Source organism: Pristiophorus japonicus, chromosome 7 (assembly GCF_044704955.1).
Source record: "Pristiophorus japonicus isolate sPriJap1 chromosome 7, sPriJap1.hap1, whole genome shotgun sequence".
Lineage (NCBI taxonomy): Eukaryota > Metazoa > Chordata > Chondrichthyes > Pristiophoridae > Pristiophorus > Pristiophorus japonicus.
This window is the reverse complement of record NC_091983.1, coordinates 116114917-116137058: the sequence shown is the minus strand read 5'-3', so window position 1 is coordinate 116137058 and position 22142 is coordinate 116114917. Positions and strand designations below refer to the sequence as shown.

The following is a 22142-nucleotide window of genomic DNA, read 5'->3' as shown; positions in this document are numbered from 1 at the left end:
TTAAGACTCAGTCAGAGGCTACTAAAATGATCAAGGATTTTGGACTGTTAATTTTCTTGTTTTGAACAAGTTCACATATTGCGTGAGTATTAACTATTGTAAATTTAATATCTCACTGTGTCTTTCTGCTTCTGTATATAGTTGAACAGTGCAGTATTTACTGCCTTTCATAGTAATCAGAAGGTCGTGGGTGTTCTAAATGGTCTTGAGTACAATAGATCATAGCCATGTGGTGTCCCATAACACAATCCTTCTCACAGTATACGTGAGGATACAGATTTCAATTCATTAAAGATTGGTCTGGTTATGGAAAGTGCCTTTCAGTTGGGATTGAATAAAAGTTTGGGAAAAAGTCGAAGCCATAACCTGGAATGTTAAGGTTAAATCCCAAACTAAACAGTATTAACAGGGGGAAAAAAACAGACGATTGCACTTTTTCTCTTCCAACTCTTTTTCGCTTCTGAAGAAAGATGTTTCGAATGCCTGAAAGAATACCGATACTGTCATCACTGGCACACAGTTCTGCACCTATTAGATGTTGTGTGTCCTTTGAATCTTACCTCTGTCTGGACCATATTGATGCGCCTTGATCGTAATGCTTTAACACAGTTATAGATATCAACAACTCCTTCTCGCTCTGCCATGTCTAACATAATATCTATAACTATATAGCAGCCAGTCCTTCCTGCCCCAGCACTGAAAACATAAAAACAGAAATTAAAATCTAGTCAAATGCACACAATAATTGGTAGACTGACATGTAGCATAACCTAACTGTTGGTTATCATAGAATCATAGAAATTTACAGCACAGGAGGAGGCCATTCAACCCATCATGTCTGCTCCGGTTGAAAAAGAGCCTAATTTCACTTTCCAGCTCTTGGTCCATAGCCTTGCAGGTTATGGCACTTCAGGTGCAGATCCAAGTACTTTTTAAATGTGATGAGGATTCCTGCCTCTACCACCCTTTCAGGCATTGAGTTCCAGACCCCCACTGCCCTCTGAGTGAAAAAGAATCTCAACTTCCCTCAAATCTTTCTACCAATTGCTTTAAATATATGCCCCCTGGTTATTGACCTATCTGCTGAGGGAAATAGGTGCTTACTATCCACTCTATCTAGGCCCCTCATAATTTTATACACTTCAATTAAGTCCCTCCTCAGCCTGCCCTGTTCCAAAGAAAACAACCCCAGCCGATCCAATCTTTCCTCATAGCTAAAACTCTCTAGTCCCGGCAATATCCTCATAAATCTCCTCTGCACCCTCTCAAGTGCAATCACATCATTCCTGTAATGTGGTGACCAGAACTGTACACAGTACTCAAGCTGTGGCCTAACTGGTATTGTATACAGTTCAAGCATAACCTTCCTGCTCTTATATTCTATGCCTCAGCTAATAAAGGAAAGCATTCCGTATGCCTTTTTAACTACTTTATCGACCAGTCCTGCTGCCTTTAAGGATCTGTGGACATGCACTCCAAGGTCCCTCTGTTCCTCTACTCTTCAGTATCAGTTATGCTGAAGTTCAGTTGGCAAATAAATATTATTGGCAGCATTAACAGGTTTAAATTGAAATAAAATAATCATGTTAACATCAAAATTTAGATAAAAGACACAATTCAGTTTTTAAAAAGTCAACATAGTGCAGATTATAATCTCCAACAAGCTGCCTAAATAGCAAAGAGCTGTTTTCATGACTCCAAGTATACTCAAGTTTGTAAAAATGATTGACAATGCTGATTCAAGCAAATTGTTCCCTCTGTTGAAGAAATCAAACACGTGCAGACAGATGTTAAATTTTAGGATATTAAGAATAAGGAGGGAATTCATATGGAGTTTCTACAGGTACATAAAAAGGAAAAGAATGACTAAAGTAAATGTTGGTCCCCGAGAGGATGAGACTGGGGAATTAATAATGGAGAATAGGGAAATGGCAGAGATGTTGAACAAATATTTTGTATTGGTCTTCATGGTAGAAGAAACTATAAACATCCCAATTGTGGATAATCAAGGGGCGATGGGGGGGGGAGGAACTTAATACAAATCACTATCACTAAAGAAGTAGTACTCGGTAAAATAATGGGACTAAAGGCGGATAAATCCCCTGGACCTGATGGCTTACATCCTAGGGTCTTAAAAGAAGTGACGGCAGAGATAGTGGATGCATGGTTGTAATCTACCAAAATTCCCTGGATTCCAGGGTGGTCCCAGTGGATTGGAAAACTGCAAATGCAACGCCCCTATTTAAAAAAGGAGGCAGACAAAAAGCAGGAAAATATTGACCAGTTAGCCTAACATCGGTCAGGAAAACGGGAGTTCATTATTAAGGAAGCAGTAGCGGGACATTTGGAAAAGCATAATTCAATTAACCAGTGTCAGGATGGTTTTATGAAAGGGAAATCATGTTTGACAAATTTGCTGGAGTTCTTTGAAGATGTAATGAGCAGGGTGGATAAGGGGAAACCAGTGGATGTGGTGTATTTGGATTTCCAGAAGGCATTCAATAAGGTTACATAAAAGGTTACTGCACAAGATGAAAGCTTATGGGGTTGGTGGTAATAAATTAGCATGGATAGAGGATTGGCTAACTAACAAAAAAAGAGAGTCGTGATAAATGGGTCATTTTTCAGTTGGCAAACACTAACTAGTGGGGTGCCGCAGGGATCGGTGCTGGGTCCTCAACTATTTACAATCTATATTAATGACTTGGATGAAGGCACCGAGTGTAAAGTAGCCAAGTTTGCTGATGATACAAAGATGGATGGGAAAGCAAACTGTGAGGAGGACACAAAAAATCTAGGACACAGGCTAAGTGAGCGAGCAAATACTTGGCAGATGGAAATATAATGTGGGAAAGTGTGAGGTTATCCACTTTGGCAGAAAAAGTAGAAAAGCAAATTATAATTTAAATGGAAAAAAATTGCAAAGTGTTGCAGTAGAGAGAGACCTGGGGGGCCTCGTGCATGAAACAAAAAAGTGAGTATGCAGGTAGGGTAATTAATCAGGAAGGCAAATGGAATGTTGGCCTTTATTGCAAGGGGATAGAGTATAAAAGCAGAGAAGTCCTGCTACAACTGTACAGTGTATTGGTGAGGCCATACCTAGAGTACTGCTGGACCAAAACCTAGGGTACCAACATTTACACTTAGAATACTAGGGATAGTGTTAAAGCTAAGAAAGAGGCATATTAATTGGCCAGAAAAAGCAGCAATCCTGAGGACTGGGAGAAATTTAGAATTCAGCAAAGGAGGACAAAGGGTTTAATTAGGAGGGGGAAAATAGAGTATGAGAGGAAGCTTTCTGGGAACATAAAAACTGACTGCAAAAGCCTCTATAGATATGTGAAGAGAAAAAGATTAGTGAAGACAAACGTACGTCCCTTGCAGTCAGAATCAGGTGAATTTATAATGGGGAACAAAGAAATGGCAGACCAATTGAACAAATACTTTGGTTCTGTCTTCACTAAGGAAGACACAAATAACCTTCTGGAAATACTAGGGGACCGAGGGTCTAGCGAGAAGGAGGAACTGAAGGAAATCCTTATTAGTCATGAAATTGTGTTAGGGAAATTGATGGGATTAAAGGCCGATAAATCCCCAGGGTCCAATAGTCTGCATACCAGAGTACTTAAGGAAGTGGCCCTAGAAATAGTGGATGCATTGGTGATCATTTTCCAACAGTGTATTGACTCTGGCTCCATTCCTATGAACTGGAGAGTAGCTAATGTAACACCACTTTTTAAAAAAAGAGGGAGAGAGAAAACAGGGAATTATAGACTGGTTAGCCTAACAACGGTAGTGGGGAAAATGTTGGAATCAATTATTAAAGATGAAATAGCAGCACATTTGGACAGCAGTGACAGGATCGGTCTAAGTCAGCATGGATTTATGAAAGGGAAATCATGCTTGACAAATCTTCTAGAATTTTTTTGAGGATGTAACTAGTAGAGTGGACAAGGGAAAACCAGTGGATGTGGTGTATTTGGACTTTTAAAAGGCTTTTGACAAGGTCCCACCCAAAAGATTAGTGTGCAAAATCAAAGGACGTGGTGTTGGGGGTAATGTATTGACGTGGATAGAGAACTGATTGGCAGACAGGAAGCAGAGAGTCAGGATAAACGGGTCCTTTTCAGAATGGCAGGCAGTGACTAGTGGGGTGCCGCAGGGTTCAGTGCTGGGACCCCAGCTATTTACAATATATATCAATGATTTAGATGAAGGAATTGAGTGTAATATCTCCAAGTTTGCAGATGACACTAAGTTGGGTGGTGGTGTGCGCTGTGAGGAGGATGCTAAGAGGCTGCAGGGTGACTTGGACAGGTTAGGTGAAATGCATGGCAGATGCAGTAAAATGTGGATAAATGTGAGGTTATCCACTTTGGTGGCAAAAACAGGAAGGCAGAATATTATCTGCATGGTGACAGATTAGGAAAAGGGGAGGTGCAACAAGACCTGGGTGTCATGGTACATCAGTCATTGAAAGTTGGCATGCAGGTACAGCAGGTGGTGAAGGCAGCAAATGGCACGTTGGCCTTCACAACGAGAGGATTTGAGTATAAGAGCAGGGAGGTCTTACTGTAGTTGTACAGGGCCTTGGTGAGGCCTTACCTAGAATAGTGTGTTCAGCTTTGGTCTCCTAATCTAAGGAAGGACATTCTTGCTACTGAGGGAGTGCAGCGAAGGTTCACCAGATTGATTCCCGGGATGGCAGGACTGACATATGAGGACAGACTGGATCGACTGGGCCTGTATTCACTGGAGTTTAGGGGATCTCATAGAAACATATGAAATTCTGACAGGATTGGATAGGTTACAGGCAGGAAGAAAGTTCCTGATACTGGGGAAGTCCAGAACCAGGGGTCACAGTCTAAGGATAAAGGGTGAGCCATTTAGGACTGAGATGAGGAGAAACTTCTTCACTCAGAGAGTTGTTAACCTGTGGAATTCTCTACCGCAAAAAAGTTGTTGAGGCCAGTTCGTTAGATATTTTCAAGAGGGAGTTAGATATGGCCCTTATGCTAAAGGGATCAAGGGGTATGGAGAGAAAGCAGGAAAGGGGTACTGAGGGTGAATGATCAGCCATGATCTTATTGAATGGTGGTGCAGGCTCGAAGCGCCAAATGGTCTATTCCTGTTTTCTATGTTTCTATGTAATGTTTTGGTCTCCGTATTTAAGGAAGGATATACTTGCATTGGAGGCTATTCAGAGAAGGTTCACTAGGTTGATTCTGGAGATGAGGGGGTTGACTAATGAAGATAAGTTGAGCAGGTTGGGCCTATACTAATTGGAGTTCAGAAGAATGAGAAGTGATCTTATCGAAACAAAGATGATAATGAGGGGGCTCGACAAGGTGGATGCAGAGAGGATATTTCCACTCATAGGGGAAACTAAAACTAGGGGGTATTGTCTCAGAATAAGGGGCCACCCATTTAAAACTGAGATGAGAAGGAATTTCTTCTCTCAGCATATTGTACATCTATGGAATTCTCTGCCCCAGAGAGCTGTGGAGGCTAGGTCACTGAATATATTTAAGACAGATGTTTGAGCAATAAGTGAATAAAAAGTTATGGGGAGCGGGCAGGGAAGTGGAGCCGAGTCCATGATCAGATCAGCCATGATCTTACTAAATGCCGGAGCAGGCTTGAGGGCCAAATAGCCTACTCCTGCTCCTATTTCTTATGTACCTTTTTATGCAAAGTGCAGTAGAACTGCAGAATCATTCCCAGAGAAGGTAATTGAAGCAACAGTATAAATGGGCTCGAGAGGCGATGAGCGCCATTTGCGAAAAGAGATGGGATTGAGCGATGTGGAGAGAAGGTGGGGTTGAGATGCATCATAAAAGGACTTGACGGCTGGGCCAAACTACCTATTCCTACAAATTCTAAAGTTATGATGTTCACTAAAGTAACATGGTTACTTGAAATGTAGCTTTACTTGTAACCCAGTGATGTTGATGTCATGGTCACAGTCTGTAACAATCAGTCACAGACATGCACAAATTCAATTTTGCATTAATTAAAAGTTTAAGCTTATCATAGTAATATATACAAGTAGTATAGCGAACCTGCAATGTACAACTACTGGTCCTGCTCCAGGGGGGTTTGAGATTTTCACACGACGGATAAATGCCAGCAAACCAGTTGCATGATAAGGAACACCATGGTCAGGCCAGCCAGTGAAATGAAACTGTTTAACTTCACGAATTTCATCAAAACCTCTCTGAGAAGGAAAAAGATAAATATTTTCAAAACAGTTCAAGTACTGAAATAATTTTTCAAGGGGCTATGCAATGTATTCTGTGCCAAATTGACACTTAATGATTGCATAAACTTCTAAATATATTGTGGCCTCTCACCAGAGCTATATTCATGATCATAAAAACCTAAGAATTAGGAGCAGGAGTAGGCCATGTGGCCCCTCGGAGCCCGCTCCACCACTCAATAAAATCATGGCTGAACTTCGACCTCAACTCCACTTTCCCACCCGATCCTCACAGAGCTCTGCATACTCTTCCACTCTTTGTCTTCATATATATGACCTCTTCCATTCAGCATCCCATTCTATAATCAGTTACTTCCTTCTGATCATATGCCCGAGTGCTCACATCGTCCAATCCTCGCAGTTTAATAGCTATATTGCCAATTGTCACAAGAGCATAAAAGCCAATTGGTGCCGAAGATGCATTTGGTGCTAGCTATACAGAGCCTACAGATCAGAGCTTAATATATTGTACAGTTGCAAGTATTAGCATGAAATTGAATTTGCCATCATCAACTGCTTATCAATTCATTTTTCGGTCCAACAAAAAAATACCAAATATTTTAGGTGCAGATATTTCCTGTTTATGTGGTTCGGGTATTGAAGGTAAAACCCAATTTGAAGTATCAGGCTGCCAAAATTCAACTTTTCTTGAATATCTTAAATTAAAGAAATATTCTAAAAATACTAGAGAGAAAAGGCATGAAGAAAGTTAAGGAAGATAAATCAGCTTACTCGTTCTAACGTAAATGTTCGAACTACATATTCTGCAAGTGGTTCCTCTTCCATGAATGTAACTTTAAAATCTGCATAAACTTCAGTATCATCTGGCCAATATTTGTAGCATTTCACCTAAAATTTTAAAATAAGAGTGTTCAAATGATTGAGGAGAACTATAAAGCTGCACTACACTACAAGTCCTTGTGTCAGAGTGGTAGCTAAAGTTTACATTTCAGTCAGACAATAACATGCTCATATTGCTTTGCACCGACTTAGCTGGAACTCTATGGGTTAGAAATTATTTATAGCCAAGGAATGGACGGAGTTAGGACAAAAGATGGTGAATTAGTGCCATGCGAAAATGCTCCAGACTGCACGTAAAATTCGTTCTCTGCTCAAAATAAAATTATTTGAGTCTTAAATCAAGTCTATAACCCAAGCTCATTGGCGTTACACTTAAAGGCTGGACCAGTATCGGGTGCAGTCTAATCGCAACTCATGATTGCCACAGGCTTTTTTCACTACTTAAAGGGGAGGTTTATTGATGCTGCAGCACCTCTTTCTCAGTACTGTTGGCTGTGCAGCTGCTTCAACAACCATAAGGAGGACGACAAGTAGAAGGAGCACTTATTTACAAATTCTCATGGCAGATCGCCTCCCGGTTTATGGAGGAAGGTGGCACACCACATCACGGACCGCCCGTCCAGAAACCCGATTGTCTGGCTGACTACTCCCTCCCTCCTGTTCCTCATTGTCTTCCTCCTCCTTGTCTTCCTCCTAGTCTTCTTTCTTCTCCCTCTGCGCACATGTTCCCATCTTTCTCGCTGCCAATGTTCCCTCCGCCATAGATTCTGGAGGGCAAGGTGTGATGCCAGTACAGCCCTCATTAATCTTACCAAATGTTGCAGTTTGAATCTTTGAAGAATAAATGTAGCTACTTTGTACATGTCACAAGACTCCCGATACAAAAGAATCTTGACATTACTCAATGAAACTGTTGCAATAGCTGAAACTTAACAAAAATCCACTGAAACTGCACTAACCTGACAGATGCGAATGATTACTGATGATCTCTTTAAATAATGTCCCTGCAGCTGGCTTCCAAGAGCTGCACGCCAGCTCTCCATCAGTGTTTACTCCAGGTGGTGAGGTAAGTGGTTCAAAGCAAATTGGAAAATCGAGTGTTGTTCACTCACTGACATCACAATCTCCCTGGCGTTGAGGTCCCTGGCAACAGATGTCATCGTCAGTGCTACGGGGGGGGGGGGGGGCTGATTTGGCGTGCACCACTGGATTCGCCTCATCCGGTCAGTACTGGCCTCAACGTCACATTAGTCATATCGACTGGCGCTAACGGGCGGCACTAAGGGGACATGTTTTCCTCCAACAGTCTTGCTCAGGAAAGCTGTGTGTGTTTGAATACACAACTCACAGAATTCTCTCCCAATAGTTGGAAATGTAAATGTTTAGATTGCGAGGGAGAATCCCTGCTTTCTAAATATTCAAATTCAGTTTAGGTAGGTATTAAAAAATGCCCAGGCAGTCCAGTGGATCCTTGAGCAGTTTTAGGTTCGATACTGCATTGTACGTACACTACATATGATGTCAAACCTAGGCTGAAAGACTATTTTCTACAGGAAATCTCACTCCACTTCACTTTGGATTTACACTGCAAGTTTTGTGTCAGTGTGAAGCTGAAGTCACTTCATAAGGTGCTAAACAGATGCAGTATAAATGCATCCTAAAATTATACTAAAAAAAATGTGTTCAATAGCCTTGTGTCATATCATGTTAGTTCACAAAGATACTGCATTAGAGTAGAATGAAACATATATAACATGTTCTTCCCTGCAATTGCCTCCTTCCAAAGCAAAATCCTGTTTTCAAACTGGCCATCTCGATAGACATTCGTGGAGAAAAGCATAAGTTATCTTGCAAAGCTTCCAAGGAAAGAGCTCGAGTGTGGGATAGAAGCCCAGGTACAAATTAGAACATTTGCCTGACCTCTTGGTCAGAGGATATTACATGAAATAAAGTCACCCAAAATGGCAGTAAAAAATAATTTTTCAAGTGGAACAAAACCAAGGTACAAAGAAGTCTAAAAATGAAGTGTCATGGATAACATTGTTTAGATTTTACATCTTAACAAAAATAGGTATATTATGATTATTCATAAAATGCTGATTACAATTGGATATCTCTTCAAACTTTAAAACTCATCCCAATGCATTTATTTTTTTTAAATTAAAACCAAACTTACTCTTCCAACTTCCACCAGATTTGTGACCATAACGATACAAATTGATTGCTCTTGCCAAGCCATTCTCCAGAAATCATACACAGTTTCATGCACTGGACCTAGAAGAACGAGGAATCATAATATTTATTTTCAATAATGGTGAATATGTATGGTCACAGAAATGATTCATGCACAGATTCGAACATTAAAATTTTGTTTCATTTTCATGAAAATATATTGGGGGCAATGTTCTGAATGTGCCCTTCTGATGCAGTGTTTCACCCACCAGGACCACATAGCAAGAAGTCACAGTGGGCGAAGCACCATTCCAGGATCGTGAATTCAGAAAATTGGCATTATTGGTGAAACAGATAAAAATCCCAAATGCTGGAAATCATAGATGAAAACAGAAAATGTTAGAAATGTACAGCAGGTTTGCCAGCATCTGGAAAGAGAAAAGACAAGTTAGCCCTTTGTCAGTACTGGAAACTAGATGATAAATGAATCCTTTAAAAGGACTGAACAATGAAGGGGAACAACAGACAGAAATCAACAGTCATTCATGCTGACTTTTGTCAAAGGCGCAATTAATGGGATGAATGGCCCACGAACTGGCTTTTGAAAAGCAATGTTGATTGGTGGATGAGATACAAAAATCATCAAATGTAGTCAAGCATTCCTGACTTATGACATCTACCTGCTGTTGCCTTCCCGAATGCATCTCATGTTTTTTTTCAGTCTTAATGTGCTCAGTTACTTTCCAGTTCTGATACCTGAAACAACAACCTTTCTTTTCTTTTTCAGAAGCTGATTGACTTGCTGTGACCAGCATTTCCTATTTTTGTTTAAACAGACAATTGTTTCTCTATCCGTTTCCCTAGAATGCAGAACTTTTAGAATCAATATGTAGTATATTGCTATCAATACTTGAAAAATTACATTTAAGTTAATATGCTTTAATGTTATGGTAATACACATCTTATGATAATCAATTTATTACATCAAAATGTTCCACCAATACCACCCTGAGTTCCATGTTATTCAGCTCAAAGTGTTCTCCTAAGACACAACTCTAGTTTGAGGGGTCAAAATCTGTAATTGTGCTGTGGGATGGTATTCATACTGTAAAAAATGTTGCATATACAACTTTACACTTCACTGAAAAATACCTACAGTGTGACTGTATGAAAATTTCACACAAACACAGAAATCCCAGTAACAACATTCTAGATTTAGAGTGTTCCCCTTTTCCTTCCACCCCAAATACTATGCAAGTTCTTTCAAAGCCCCTATATATTCCGAGAAACAATGTGTAGCCTTGCTTCCATTAATAAATCCTTGAAGCATTTTGAATGCTGAAACTTATTTCAACTAATTTCTGCTAAAGTTTGCAATTTCCATTAATGTTTCTGTCCATTTGTAAGATTCATTGGAAGCTAATGTAGGCAGAGTTTCAAAATAAATACGATAGATTATATACCACAAAAAAAATTGTTTTAAAGTGCTTTGCTTATGTTGTTTTATTAATTTCTAATACTACTTGGTAGGATCTCAAAACAGACTTTCTGTTGGCCTTAGTAATAAACTTTTAAAATTTGGTAACAAACTACTGTAAGTTGATTGTAGCTGACTTGACTGGATATAGTTATCTTTTGTACTTGGTGCATATCAATATCTGATGGGATACTACAGATTAACAAAAATAGTAACTGAAAGGTTACTATTAGTAGAGAAAGGTTCACTGATGCAATGGTAAATTTCAATCAGCAAAGATTTAAAAAATGCTTCAATACATTAATTATTTTTAAAAAGGACAAGCTGAAAACAAACTCAGACAAAAATTAAAATATAAATTTTAAGCCAAATATCAATAGCTTTTTTTTGAAAAAAAGTATTGTATCTATACTCATTTTGCCTTTTCTTTGCATGTGGATTTCTACATTGAAAGCAATACATAGAAAAATTCTGCTACCTTTCCATTTTAGAATTCTGAGGTCTTCCTCTAGCCTCTCTAAACTGGGAATGTACAAATGAAAAGACAAGAATGTGAACTATATAGTTTTTGGCACACAGTAATAGGTTTTGCTTTTGTTAGAAAATGTGCATTTATTCAGTTGACAGTTTACACAAACCTAAAGCTGGACAGTTCAGTATTTCACAATGTGAGAGACTAGTCTATCGCATACCCTATCGAGTCAAGTCAAATCAAATCAGTTACAATTAACTGCAGCAAACCGCTATCACTCCATAAAAAAACTTGACAAAGTTGACAGTAAGGTCAACCAAAAGCCTGTTTTGGGATACTATCTTCCGAGATAGTAGTTATGTTACTGGACTAGTAATCCAGAGGCCTGGACTAAGGATCCGTAGACATGAATTCAAATCCCAGCATGACAGCCGTGGAATTTAAATTCAGTTAATTAAATAAATCTGGAATAAAAAAGCTAGCATCAGTAATGGTGACCATGAAATTACCGGAACGTAAAAACCCATCTGGTTCACTAATGCCCTTTAGGGAAGGAAATCCGCCGTCCTTACCCGGTCTGGCCTATATGTGACTCGAGCCCCACAACGATGTGGTTAACTCTTAACTGCCCTCTGAAATGGCTGAGCATACCAAACCGCTCGAGGGACCACATGACCTACTCATGCTCCTCATTCTTAAGTCCTTTTAAAATGGTCATTGTAAACCAGATTGGCTGTATCTCCTGCAGTGTTCATAAGAATCTAAAAATCTATCTATCTATCTCAGCCTTGCATATATTCAACAATTCAGCATTCACAGCCTTTTGGGGTATAGAATTCCAAAGAGTCACAACCCTCTGAGTAAAGAAATTCCTCCTCATCTCAGTCTTAAATGGTCAACCCCTTATCCTGAGACTATGCCCCCTAATTCTACTGTCCAGCCAGGGGAAACAACCTCTTAGCATCTACCTTGTCAATCCCCCTCAGAACCTTGTGTGTTGCAATAAGATCACCTCTCATTCTTCTGAAGTCGAGAGAGCATAGGCCCAATCTACTCAATCTTTCCTCATAGAACAACCATCTCATTCCAGGGATCAATCTAGTGAACCTTCGTTGCACCGCCTCCAAGGCAAGTATATCTGTCCTCAGATAAGGAAACCAAAACTGTGCACAGTACTCTCGGTATGGTCTCACCAAATCCCTGTACAATTGTAGCAAGACTTCCTTACTCTTGTACTCCAACCTCCTGGCAACAAAGGCCAACATGTAATTTGCCTTCCTAATTGCTTGCTGTACCTGCATGCTAACTGTTATGACTTGGATAGAGTGTCAGACTAGATACTGCAAGCTCAAAGTAAGTGTAACCGTAGTCCTTTATTATAGATCTCAGAGTGCCTCTCCAGCCTGTGAGGCCTCCTTATATATAAGTACCAGAGGATACACCCTCTGGTGGTTGGACATTGTAATTACAGGTTTACATACATAACAACACTCCCCCCGCCACCCCCCCCCCCCTCCCACAAAGTCAATAGTGTAACTATTTACAATGTGAGTCGATCTGGGGCCTTCCTTTCCCTGGTTGATCATCTCAGTGCAAATGCTGGTGTTGGTGAGTCATTTGTTGGGCCTTCGCTGGACTGCTGCGCAGCTGGCCTTGCTGGACTGCTGGGGTTGGTGAGCCTTGCTGGGCTGCTGCGGGTGATGAGTTCTGCTTCGTGGTCAACCGCTGGGTCAGTTGCCACTTGTGTGTGTGTGTGTGTGTGTTGGAGGGTCGAAAAAGGTGTCTATTGTGGGTTGTTCTGGATAGTCCGTAAATCTGAGTTTGGTTTGGTCCAAGTGTTTTCTGCAGGTGAGTCCATTTGCGAGTTTGACGTCAAACACCCTACTCCCCTCTTTGGCCAAAACAGTGCCAGCAATCCACTTGGGAATTTGTCCATAGCTCAACACAAATATAGGATCATTTACTTCAATTTCGCGTGACACATTTGCGTGATCATGAGATGTATTCTGTTGAAGCGGCCTACTCTCTCCTGTTTGTGTAGATCAGGGTGGACTAATGAGAGCCTTGTCTTAAGTGCCCTTTTCATGAGCAGTTCAGAGGGAGGGACCCTGTTGAGTGAGTGGGGTCTTGTGCAGTAACTAAGCAGGACTCGGGTTAAGCAAGTCTGCAGTGAGCCTTCAGTTACCCTTTTCAAGCTCTGCTTGATTGTTTGAACTGCTCATTCTGCCTGATCGTTGGACGCTGGCTTAAACGGGGCAGACGTGACATGTTTGACCTCATTGCGGGTCATGAATTCCTTGAAAAGCACGGCCCATTGTCACTTACAAGGACATCAGGCAGGCAGTGCATGGCAAACATGGCCCGTAGGCTTTCAATGGTGGTAGCGGACGTGCTTGCAGATATTATCACACATTCAATCCATTTGGAGTACGCATCTACAACCACTAAAAACATTTTTCACAAGAATGGGTCTGCATAGTCGACATGAACGCTAGACCATGGTTTGGAGGGCCAAGACCATAAACTTAGTGGTGCCTCCCTGGGTGCATTGCTTAACTGAGAACATGTATTACATTTGTGGACACAGGACTCTAAGTCTGCATCGATACCGGGCCACCACATGTGGGATCTGGCTATCGCTTTCCTCATCACAATGCCTGGGTGGGTACTGTGGAGATTACTAATGAAAGTATCCCAGCCCTTTTTAGGCCCAACTACCCGATTACTCCATAGGAGGCAGTCTGTCTGTATAGACATTTTATCTTTGCGCCGCTGGTATGGTTTTATTTCTTCCTGCATCTCTAACGGGACACGAGACCAACTCCCGTGGAGCGTACAGTTTTTTTTTACTAAGGACAGAAAGGGGTCCTGGTTCATCCAGGTTCTAATCTGTCGGACGGTAACAGGTGATTGCTCACTCTCGAATGCTTCCATTACCATAACTAAATCTGCAGGCTGTGCCATCTCCACCCCGGTGGTGGGCAATGGTAGCCTACTGAGAGCATCGGCAGTTTTCTGTGCCAGTCCTGTGGTGGATGGCATAGTTGTATGTGGACAACGTGAGCGCCCATCTCTGGATGCGGGCTGATGCATTCGTATTTATCCCTTTATTTTCAGAAGAGGGATATAAGCGGCTTATGGTCGGTTTCCAATTCAATTTTGAGCCTGAAAAGATATTGATGCATTTTCTTTACCCCGTAAACACAAGCCAACACTTCTTTTTCGATCACACTGTGGGCCCTCTTGGCCTTAGACAGATTTCGGGATGCATAAGCAACCAGTGCAATTTCCAAATTTATTAGCTTGTTACAACACCCACCCGACCCCGTACGACGACAGATCACATGCTAGTACCAAACGTTTACATGGATCGTACAACACAAGCAATTTGTTTGAACTTAACAGCTTCCTAGCTTTCTCAAAGGCATTTTCTTGGCTTTTACCCCATGCCCATTCATCTCCCTTATGCAGTAAAGAGTGCAGGGTTTCTAACAATGTGCTAAGACCCGGTAAGAAGTTACCAAAATAGTTCAGGAGTCCTAGAAACGACCGCAGCTTCGTAATTTTCTGTGGTCTCGATGCGTTCTTGATTGCCTCCATCTTCGCATCAGTGGGCCTGATGCTATCCGCCGCGATTCTTCTTCCCAGGAACTCCACTTCAGGCGCCAGGAAAATGCACTTCGAGCATTTTAGCCTGAGCCCCAACGATTAAGCCGACTAAGAACCTCCTCCAGGTTCTGCAGGTGCTCGACGGTGTCCCGACCTGTAACCAAGATGTCGTTCTGGAAGACCACGGTGCGCGGGAAACTTCAGCAAACTTTCCATGTTCCTCTGGAATCATGTTCCGTGGTGATCGAATCCCAAACGGGTATCTGTTGTAAACGAAAAGACCTTTGTGTGTGTTGATGCAGATGAAGACTTTCAAAGATTCCTCCAGCTCCTGTGTCATGTCGGCCGAGGTCAAGTCCAGCTTCATGAATGTTTTCCCTCCCGCCAGCGTTGCAAATAGGCCGTCTGCCTTTGGTAGCGGGTATTGATCCTGCAGCGAGAAATGAATGATAGTTACTTTGTAATCACCACAGATTCTGACGGTGCCATCTCCCTTGAGGACTGGAACAATCGGACTGGCCCACTCATTGAATTTGATCGCAAAATGATGCCCTCTCGTTGCAGCCTGTCCAGCTCGATCTCCACCCTCTCTCTCATCATGTAAGGTACCGCTCTCGCCTTGTGATGGATGGATCGCGCCCCCGGAATCAAATGGATCTGCACTTTTGCTCCTTGGAACTTCCCGATGCCTGATTCAAACAATGAGGAGAACTTGCTTAGGACCTGGGCACATGAGGTGTCGCCGACAGACGAAAGCGCTCGGACATCGTCCCAGTTCCAGCGTATCATTCCCAGCCAGCTCCTGCCGAACAGCGTGGGGCCATCCACCCAGAGTGGTAAATCGTGCACCGCTCCATCGTAGGAGAACTTTACGGTAGCACTGCCAATTACGGGAATCAGTTCCTTCGTGTACGTTCTCAGTTTGGGAATGGGAGTCAGGACTGGCCTTGAAGCCTTGTTGCACCACAACTTATCGAAAGTTTTTTTAAAAACTCATTATGGGCTGGCTTGCACCCGTGTCCAGCTCCATGGACACCGGGAGTCCATTTAATTCAACCTTCAGTATTATCGGGGGATACTTTGTGGTAAATGTGTGCACCCCATGTACCTCTGCCTCCTCGATCTGAGGCTCTGGTTCGTCATGATCCACCGTGGATCTGTCCTCCTCTGCAACATGGTGTTTGCAAGATTAGCAGGATTTGCAGCTCGCCTGCACATACGTTGTAAGGTGTCCCATTGTTCCACAGCCCTTGCAAACATATCCTTTGAAGCGGCATGAAGGTAATCGATGATCACCCCCGCAGCGCCAACAAGGTGTTAATTGCCTTGTATTCACCCTTGATGGTGGACTCAGTCACCTGCGGCATGCAGCTACAGGCATGTAAGTCCTGCCATGTACATTTTGATTCGAAAACAATGTTACTTTGCTCACAGTACTTGCAGCAGCACTAGTGTACTGGGAAATTTGTTTGGTATTGTCACTGGTGGAGATAAATGTCTGGGCTATCGCTATGGCTTTACTCAAGGTTGGGGTCTCTACAGTTAAAAGTTTGCGAAATATTACTTCATGGCCAATACCAAGTACAAAGAAGTCCCTGAGCATGTGCTCCAAGTGTCCTTCAAATTCGCAATGTCCTGCAAGGCACCTTAGCTCGGCGACATAGCTCGCCACTTCCTGGCCTTCAGACCTCTTGTATGTGTAGTACCGTTACCTCGCCATCAGAAAGCTTTTCTTCGGGTTTACATGCTCCCGGACCAGCGTGTGCAACTCATCGTATGACTTGTCTGTGGGTTTTGCTGGAGTGAGCAGGTTTTTCATGAGGCCATACATTGATGCCCTGTAAACGGTAAGGAGGATCGCCCTTTGTTTGGCAGCGTCGTTTCTCCTTCCAGCTCGTTGGCCACGAAGTACTGGTCAAGTCACTCCACGAAGGTTTCCCAATCATCTCCCTCTGAAAATTTCTCCAGGATGCCCACAGTTCCCTGCATTGTTGCATTGGGGCTCATTATCTGTATCTCGTCGCCAGTTGTTGTGGCTTGGATAAAAAGTCAGACTAGATACTGCAAGCTCAATGTAAGTGTGACCGTAGTCCTTTATTACAGATCTCAGAGTGACTCTCCAGCGTGTGAGGCCTCTTTATATACAGGTGCTCCCAAGGGATTGTGGGATCCCTTGGGACTCCAGGGGATAAGCCCTCTGGTGGTTAGACATGGTAATTACAAGTTTACATACATAACACTAACTTTCTGTATTTCCTGAACGAAGACACCTAAATCTCTCCGAACACCAACATTTAACAGTTTCCCACATTTAAAAACTATTCTCTTTTTCTATTCTTCCTACCAAAGTGAGTAATTTCACATTTCCCCACATTATACACTATTTGTCACTTATTGCCCTATGAAAGGAAATCCTGTTTAAACATTGCATGTGTAAAGGTCATCACTTTTGAATTGGGGTAATTTCCTTTTAGATTCACACAAAGTATCAAGTTCTTTGATGCAGTTAAAAAAAATTAAAGCTCCGGTGACAAGAGTAAAATGCAGCCATTGTATTATAGAATGGACTGCTATGTATGTCGCAATTTTGGATCGCAAATATGAAGGTTGCTCTCCTTAATTTCTGGCAGCTTATCAATTGTATTACAGGTTCGACCTCCAAAATCCGGAGTTCCGGAATCCAGAATGTTCCGGAATCCGGACACCGAGCCGATCTGTGGCGGGTCATCCGGAAACCGGAAAATGCTCCGCTATCCGGACTCCCCCCGTCTCGGCGAACCGACTTCGCTCACCCAGACTTTGCGCGGCCCCCCCTCCTTCCCCTTTACCTCAGCTGTCCAACCCCACCTACCTCGGGCCAGACAAGGAACTTCTCCACGGCGGCGGGGCCCTGATCGAACACTTCCTTGGTGGCGGGGCCCTTTTGTATCAGATTTTCCATTAATGTTAAACTTTCTGTTTCCACATTCCCCATTCAAGAGTGTAAATATTGTTTGATAGTACTAATGCGAAGTAACTTGATATTTTTCAGTGTATTTGAAATACAGGTGCAACGTCCCGAATCCGAAATTCCAAAAACTGGACATTTTTTGAGGCGGCCAAGATGGTGACATCAGGCGGCGAGGGACGAGGAAACCGGTAAAAAAAACAGTGCCGGGGGACCACGGGCGGTGAGAAGCAGAGAATCGTCGGGTGGTGAGGAGCAGAGAAGTGGCGGGCGGTAAGGAGCGGAGGATCGGTGGGCGAGGAGCACTAACAGTGAGGTTCGAAATTCGGCAAAACCCAAAAACCGGCACGGATTTTGTCCCGAGTTTGCCAGATTTCAGACATTGTACCTGTAGCACTATCAGACAGTCTGTGAAGGATATGCTCTGTTCTAACAACAGAAGTGTTATACTCATCATTATAGGCAGTCCCTCGAAATCGAGGAAGACTTGCTTCCATTCTAAAAGTGAGTTCTCAGGTGGCTGAACTGTCCAATATGGGAATTACAGTCTCTGTCCCAGGTGGGACAGACAGTCGTTGAAGGAAAGGGTGGGTGGGACAGGCTCCTTCCACTGCCTGCGCTTGTTTTCTGGATGCTCTCGGCGACGGGACTCAAGGTGCTCAGCGCCCTCCACATGCACTTCCTCCACTTAGGGCAGTCTTTAGCCAGGGACTCGCAGGTGTCGGTGCGGATATTGCATTTTATCGAGGCTTTGAGGGTGTCCTTGAAATGATTCCTCTGCCCACCTTGGGCTCGCTTGCTGTGTAAGAGATCCGAGTAGAGCGCTTGCTTTGGGAGTCTTGTGTCAGGCATGTGAACAATGTGGCCCGCCCAACGGAACTGGTCGAGTGTGATCAGTGCTTCGATGCTGGGGATGTTGGCCTGGTCGAGGACGCTAACGTTGGTGCGCCTGTCCTCCTAGGGGATTTGCAGGATCTTGCTGAGACATCGTTGGTGGTATTTCTCCAGTGATTTGAGGTGTCTACTGTATATGGTCCACGTCTCTGAGCCATACTATATCATGCACAGCATATTATTCTGCTGTGAATTTATATTTAATATGGCCACAAAGTCTAATCTTAGTAAAAATATACATACTGAGGTCAATTAGAGGATAATTATTTGTTGCTGAGGTAGATTTATCAGTAGATTGGCAAATGCTTGTAAATCTCCGACTCCAATTATTGAGAAGCCAGGTTATCAAGGACTTGCTGGAAGCGACTGGCTTTGAGACCTTATAAAAATACAATTCTACTGATTCGTTAGTAAATTCTCCACATGTTCAATTGTGATTTGTTGCTGTTCTATGACTATCAGATGTAATTTTGACACAAATATTGCATGTTAATCACTTTCAAGAGCACACTGAAAATCAGGACTACATTCATAAAGACTATCTAGTATTAAGATAGTGTTTTCAAGCAAACGGAACCATCACTAACACTTTAACTCTTCAGATAAGCTGCTCTTTGAATCTCCCTTCCAAATGCAGTAAATGTAAACCTCATTTGTAAGCAAAACATTCTGAATTAAGTACAATTCACAAACAGCTCCAGCTAAATACTTCGAAGATCAAAGCTAATGTCTTTGGCTCTTGATGTAAACCCTGTATCCTTACCATCGACTCCATCCTCCACCCCAGTCACTGATTCAGGTCAAATCAGACTATTCACAACCTCAGTGTTTTATTGGACCCCGAGATGAGCTCCAACCCCAGATCCTCTTCATCCAAAAGACAGCCTGATTCCACCTCCATTACATTGCCTTCCAACACCCCTACTTCAGTCCATCTGCTGCTGAAACCCTCAACGATTCCTCTGTCACCTTCAAAGTCAACTATTCCAAATCTGGCCAGCCTCCCATTGTCCATTCTCTAAATTTCAGCTCATCCAAAACTCTGTTGCTCACATCCTCTCCTGGACCATGTTCCTTTCACCCATCATTCCTGTTCTCGCTTCCCTATATTAGCTCCCAACGACTCCAATTTAAAATTCCTCATCCTTGCGTTTAAAGTGCTCTGAGATCAGGCCCTTCTCTATCTCCAACCTCTTCAGATGATTACAACTCTCCTAACTCTGTTCCTCTGGTCCCACCTCTTTATACAACCTCCCTTTCTTTACCCTACCGCTGGCCCCACACTCTGAAATACCGTCCCCAAACCCCTCTGCCTTTCCTTCTCAATCTCCTTAAAACCCACCTCATTGATCAAACTAGGTCATGCCTCCTAGTGTTTTCCTTATTTGGCTTGTTACCCTTTTTTTCTTACAGCTCTCTGAAATTTCATGAGTTGCTTTTTAATGTTAAAGTCACTATATCAGTGCAAGCTGATGTCCCTGTATTGTGCACAAAATAAAAGTATCATGAATTATGAATGCACTGGACCTATGTCACTTTATATGTTTTGTACTTTATCCAGGGCACTATTCCGCCTGGTCACATAGAAACATAGAAAATAGGTGCAGGAGTAGGCCATTCGGCCCTTCTTGTCTGCACCGCCATTCAATGAGTTCATGGCTGAACATGCAACTTCAGTACCCCATTCCTGCTTTCTCGCCATACCCCTTTATCCCCCTAGTAGTAAGGACTTCATCTAACTCCTTTTTGAATATATTTAGTGAATTGGCCTCAACAACTTTCTGTGGTAGAGAATTCCACAGGTTCACCACACTCTGGGTGAAGAAGTTTCTCCTCATCTCGGTCCTAAATGGCTTACCCCTTATCCTTAGACTGTGACACCTGGTTCTGGACTTCCCCAACATTGGGAACATTCTTCCTGCATCTAACCTGTCTTAACCCATCAGAATTTTAAACGTTTCGATGAGGTCCCCTCTCATTCTTCTGAACTCCAGTGAATACAAGCCCAGTTGATCCAGTCTTTCTTGATAGGTCAGTCCCGCCATCCCGGGAATCAATCTGGTGAACCTTCGCTGCACTCCCTCAATAGCAAGAATGTCCTTCCTCAAGTTACACAATACTCCAGGTGTGGCCTCACCAAGGCTCTGTACAAGTGTAGCAACACCTCCCTGCCCCTGTACTCAAATCCCCTCGCTATGAAGGCCAACATGCCATTTGCTTTCTTAACCGTCCCTGCATGCCAACCTTCAATGACTGATGTACCATGACACCCAGGTCTCGTTGCACCTCCCCTTTTCCTAATCTGTCACCATTCAGATAATAGTCTGTCTCTCTGTTTTTACCACCAAAGTGGATAACAAAGTCACAGTTTAAGCTTAGAACTTTAGGAGAAATAGATTTACGATAGTTTCTACAATATAACTTAGGACTACAACGTTAGGTCATAGAAACAGCTTTAATTATGTTGTGAGATCTTACATAATGCAACAATTTTTAGAACCTCAAATGCACTTGAGTTATTTAATGCAAGATTCTTACCTTGTGTAGCTATATAATGACTTGGCCTGTGGTACCCCTATAAATGATAAAAGTTTCATAAATTTACACCATCTGGAAAGAAGATTGGTCTGGTCTCCAGCAATTCTATTTGGAGAAATGTACAACTGGAAGACCTTCATTTACTATGTTAATATGTGCTAATAGTGACTTTACTTCCCTACTCAAAGGGAACACAATGATAAAGATCTGCCAGCTGAATTGGGTTTCAACAATTTTCACCAAACTGAATAAAGACTAATGCCAATTAAGAACAAAGATTTTAAACATCTATTCTAATTGATCAGGAACAGATTTGCAATGAAATAATTATTGTGATTAAGTTAAAGTTAAAAAGAAAAAGAATGGATTATAAATCAGTATTGCAAGAAAATGGGTGCGCCTTCGCAATTATCATTTTTTGCTTGACTTTCCTTAATATGACAGGCTAGCAATTGTTAGATGACCTTATACAGTATAGTACTTTTGAACATCTTTACCATAAACATAAACTTAGGGCTTATAATAGACAGAAATTATAGGTCAACACATTAATGTCATTTTTATATTGAAATAGTCAGGTACATATGATGTGACTTACCAGAAAATGTTACCTCATTTTAAAAAAAATGAAGTGAATAAAATATAGAAATAAATCTGGTGAAGGAAATGATGACTAACAAAATACTGTAACTAATGTGAATAAATAAAAGCACACAGGGATGTTTGCAAATAATAAAACTACATGAACTTTAATGGTGTTTAGACACTGCAACTTTAGCATCGTCATGAAGCAGTTTTGGGCTTTGCAGCAAAATTAAAGCTGTAGTATTAATTCAGTCAGGCAGAAGAAGCAGTGCGAGACTCCCGGGAGAGGGAGTCTTAATCTGGATTTAAAAAGTTCTCATGAGGTTCCTTAGACATGATTATAACATACCGGGTTTCAATTTGAATGGTTACAGAGTGCCCATGTCCT

The 22142-nt window shown here is 42.2% G+C and overlaps 1 protein-coding gene across 3 annotated transcripts in view; it reads right to left on the bottom strand.

The window, feature by feature from the left end:
* ptprk (protein tyrosine phosphatase receptor type K) overlaps positions 1-22142 on the bottom strand; it is a 779294-nt gene that overhangs the window by 43744 nt on the left and 713408 nt on the right. For all 3 annotated transcript variants that reach the window (XM_070885263.1, XM_070885265.1, XM_070885264.1), the window contains 5 exons: positions 21170-21206; positions 9237-9334; positions 6992-7108; positions 6063-6217; positions 561-696 (listed from right to left, as the gene is read on the bottom strand). In XM_070885263.1, coding sequence (XP_070741364.1) covers positions 561-696; positions 6063-6217; positions 6992-7108; positions 9237-9334; positions 21170-21206 — 543 coding nt within the window. The remainder of the gene's footprint in view (positions 1-560; positions 697-6062; positions 6218-6991; positions 7109-9236; positions 9335-21169; positions 21207-22142) is intronic.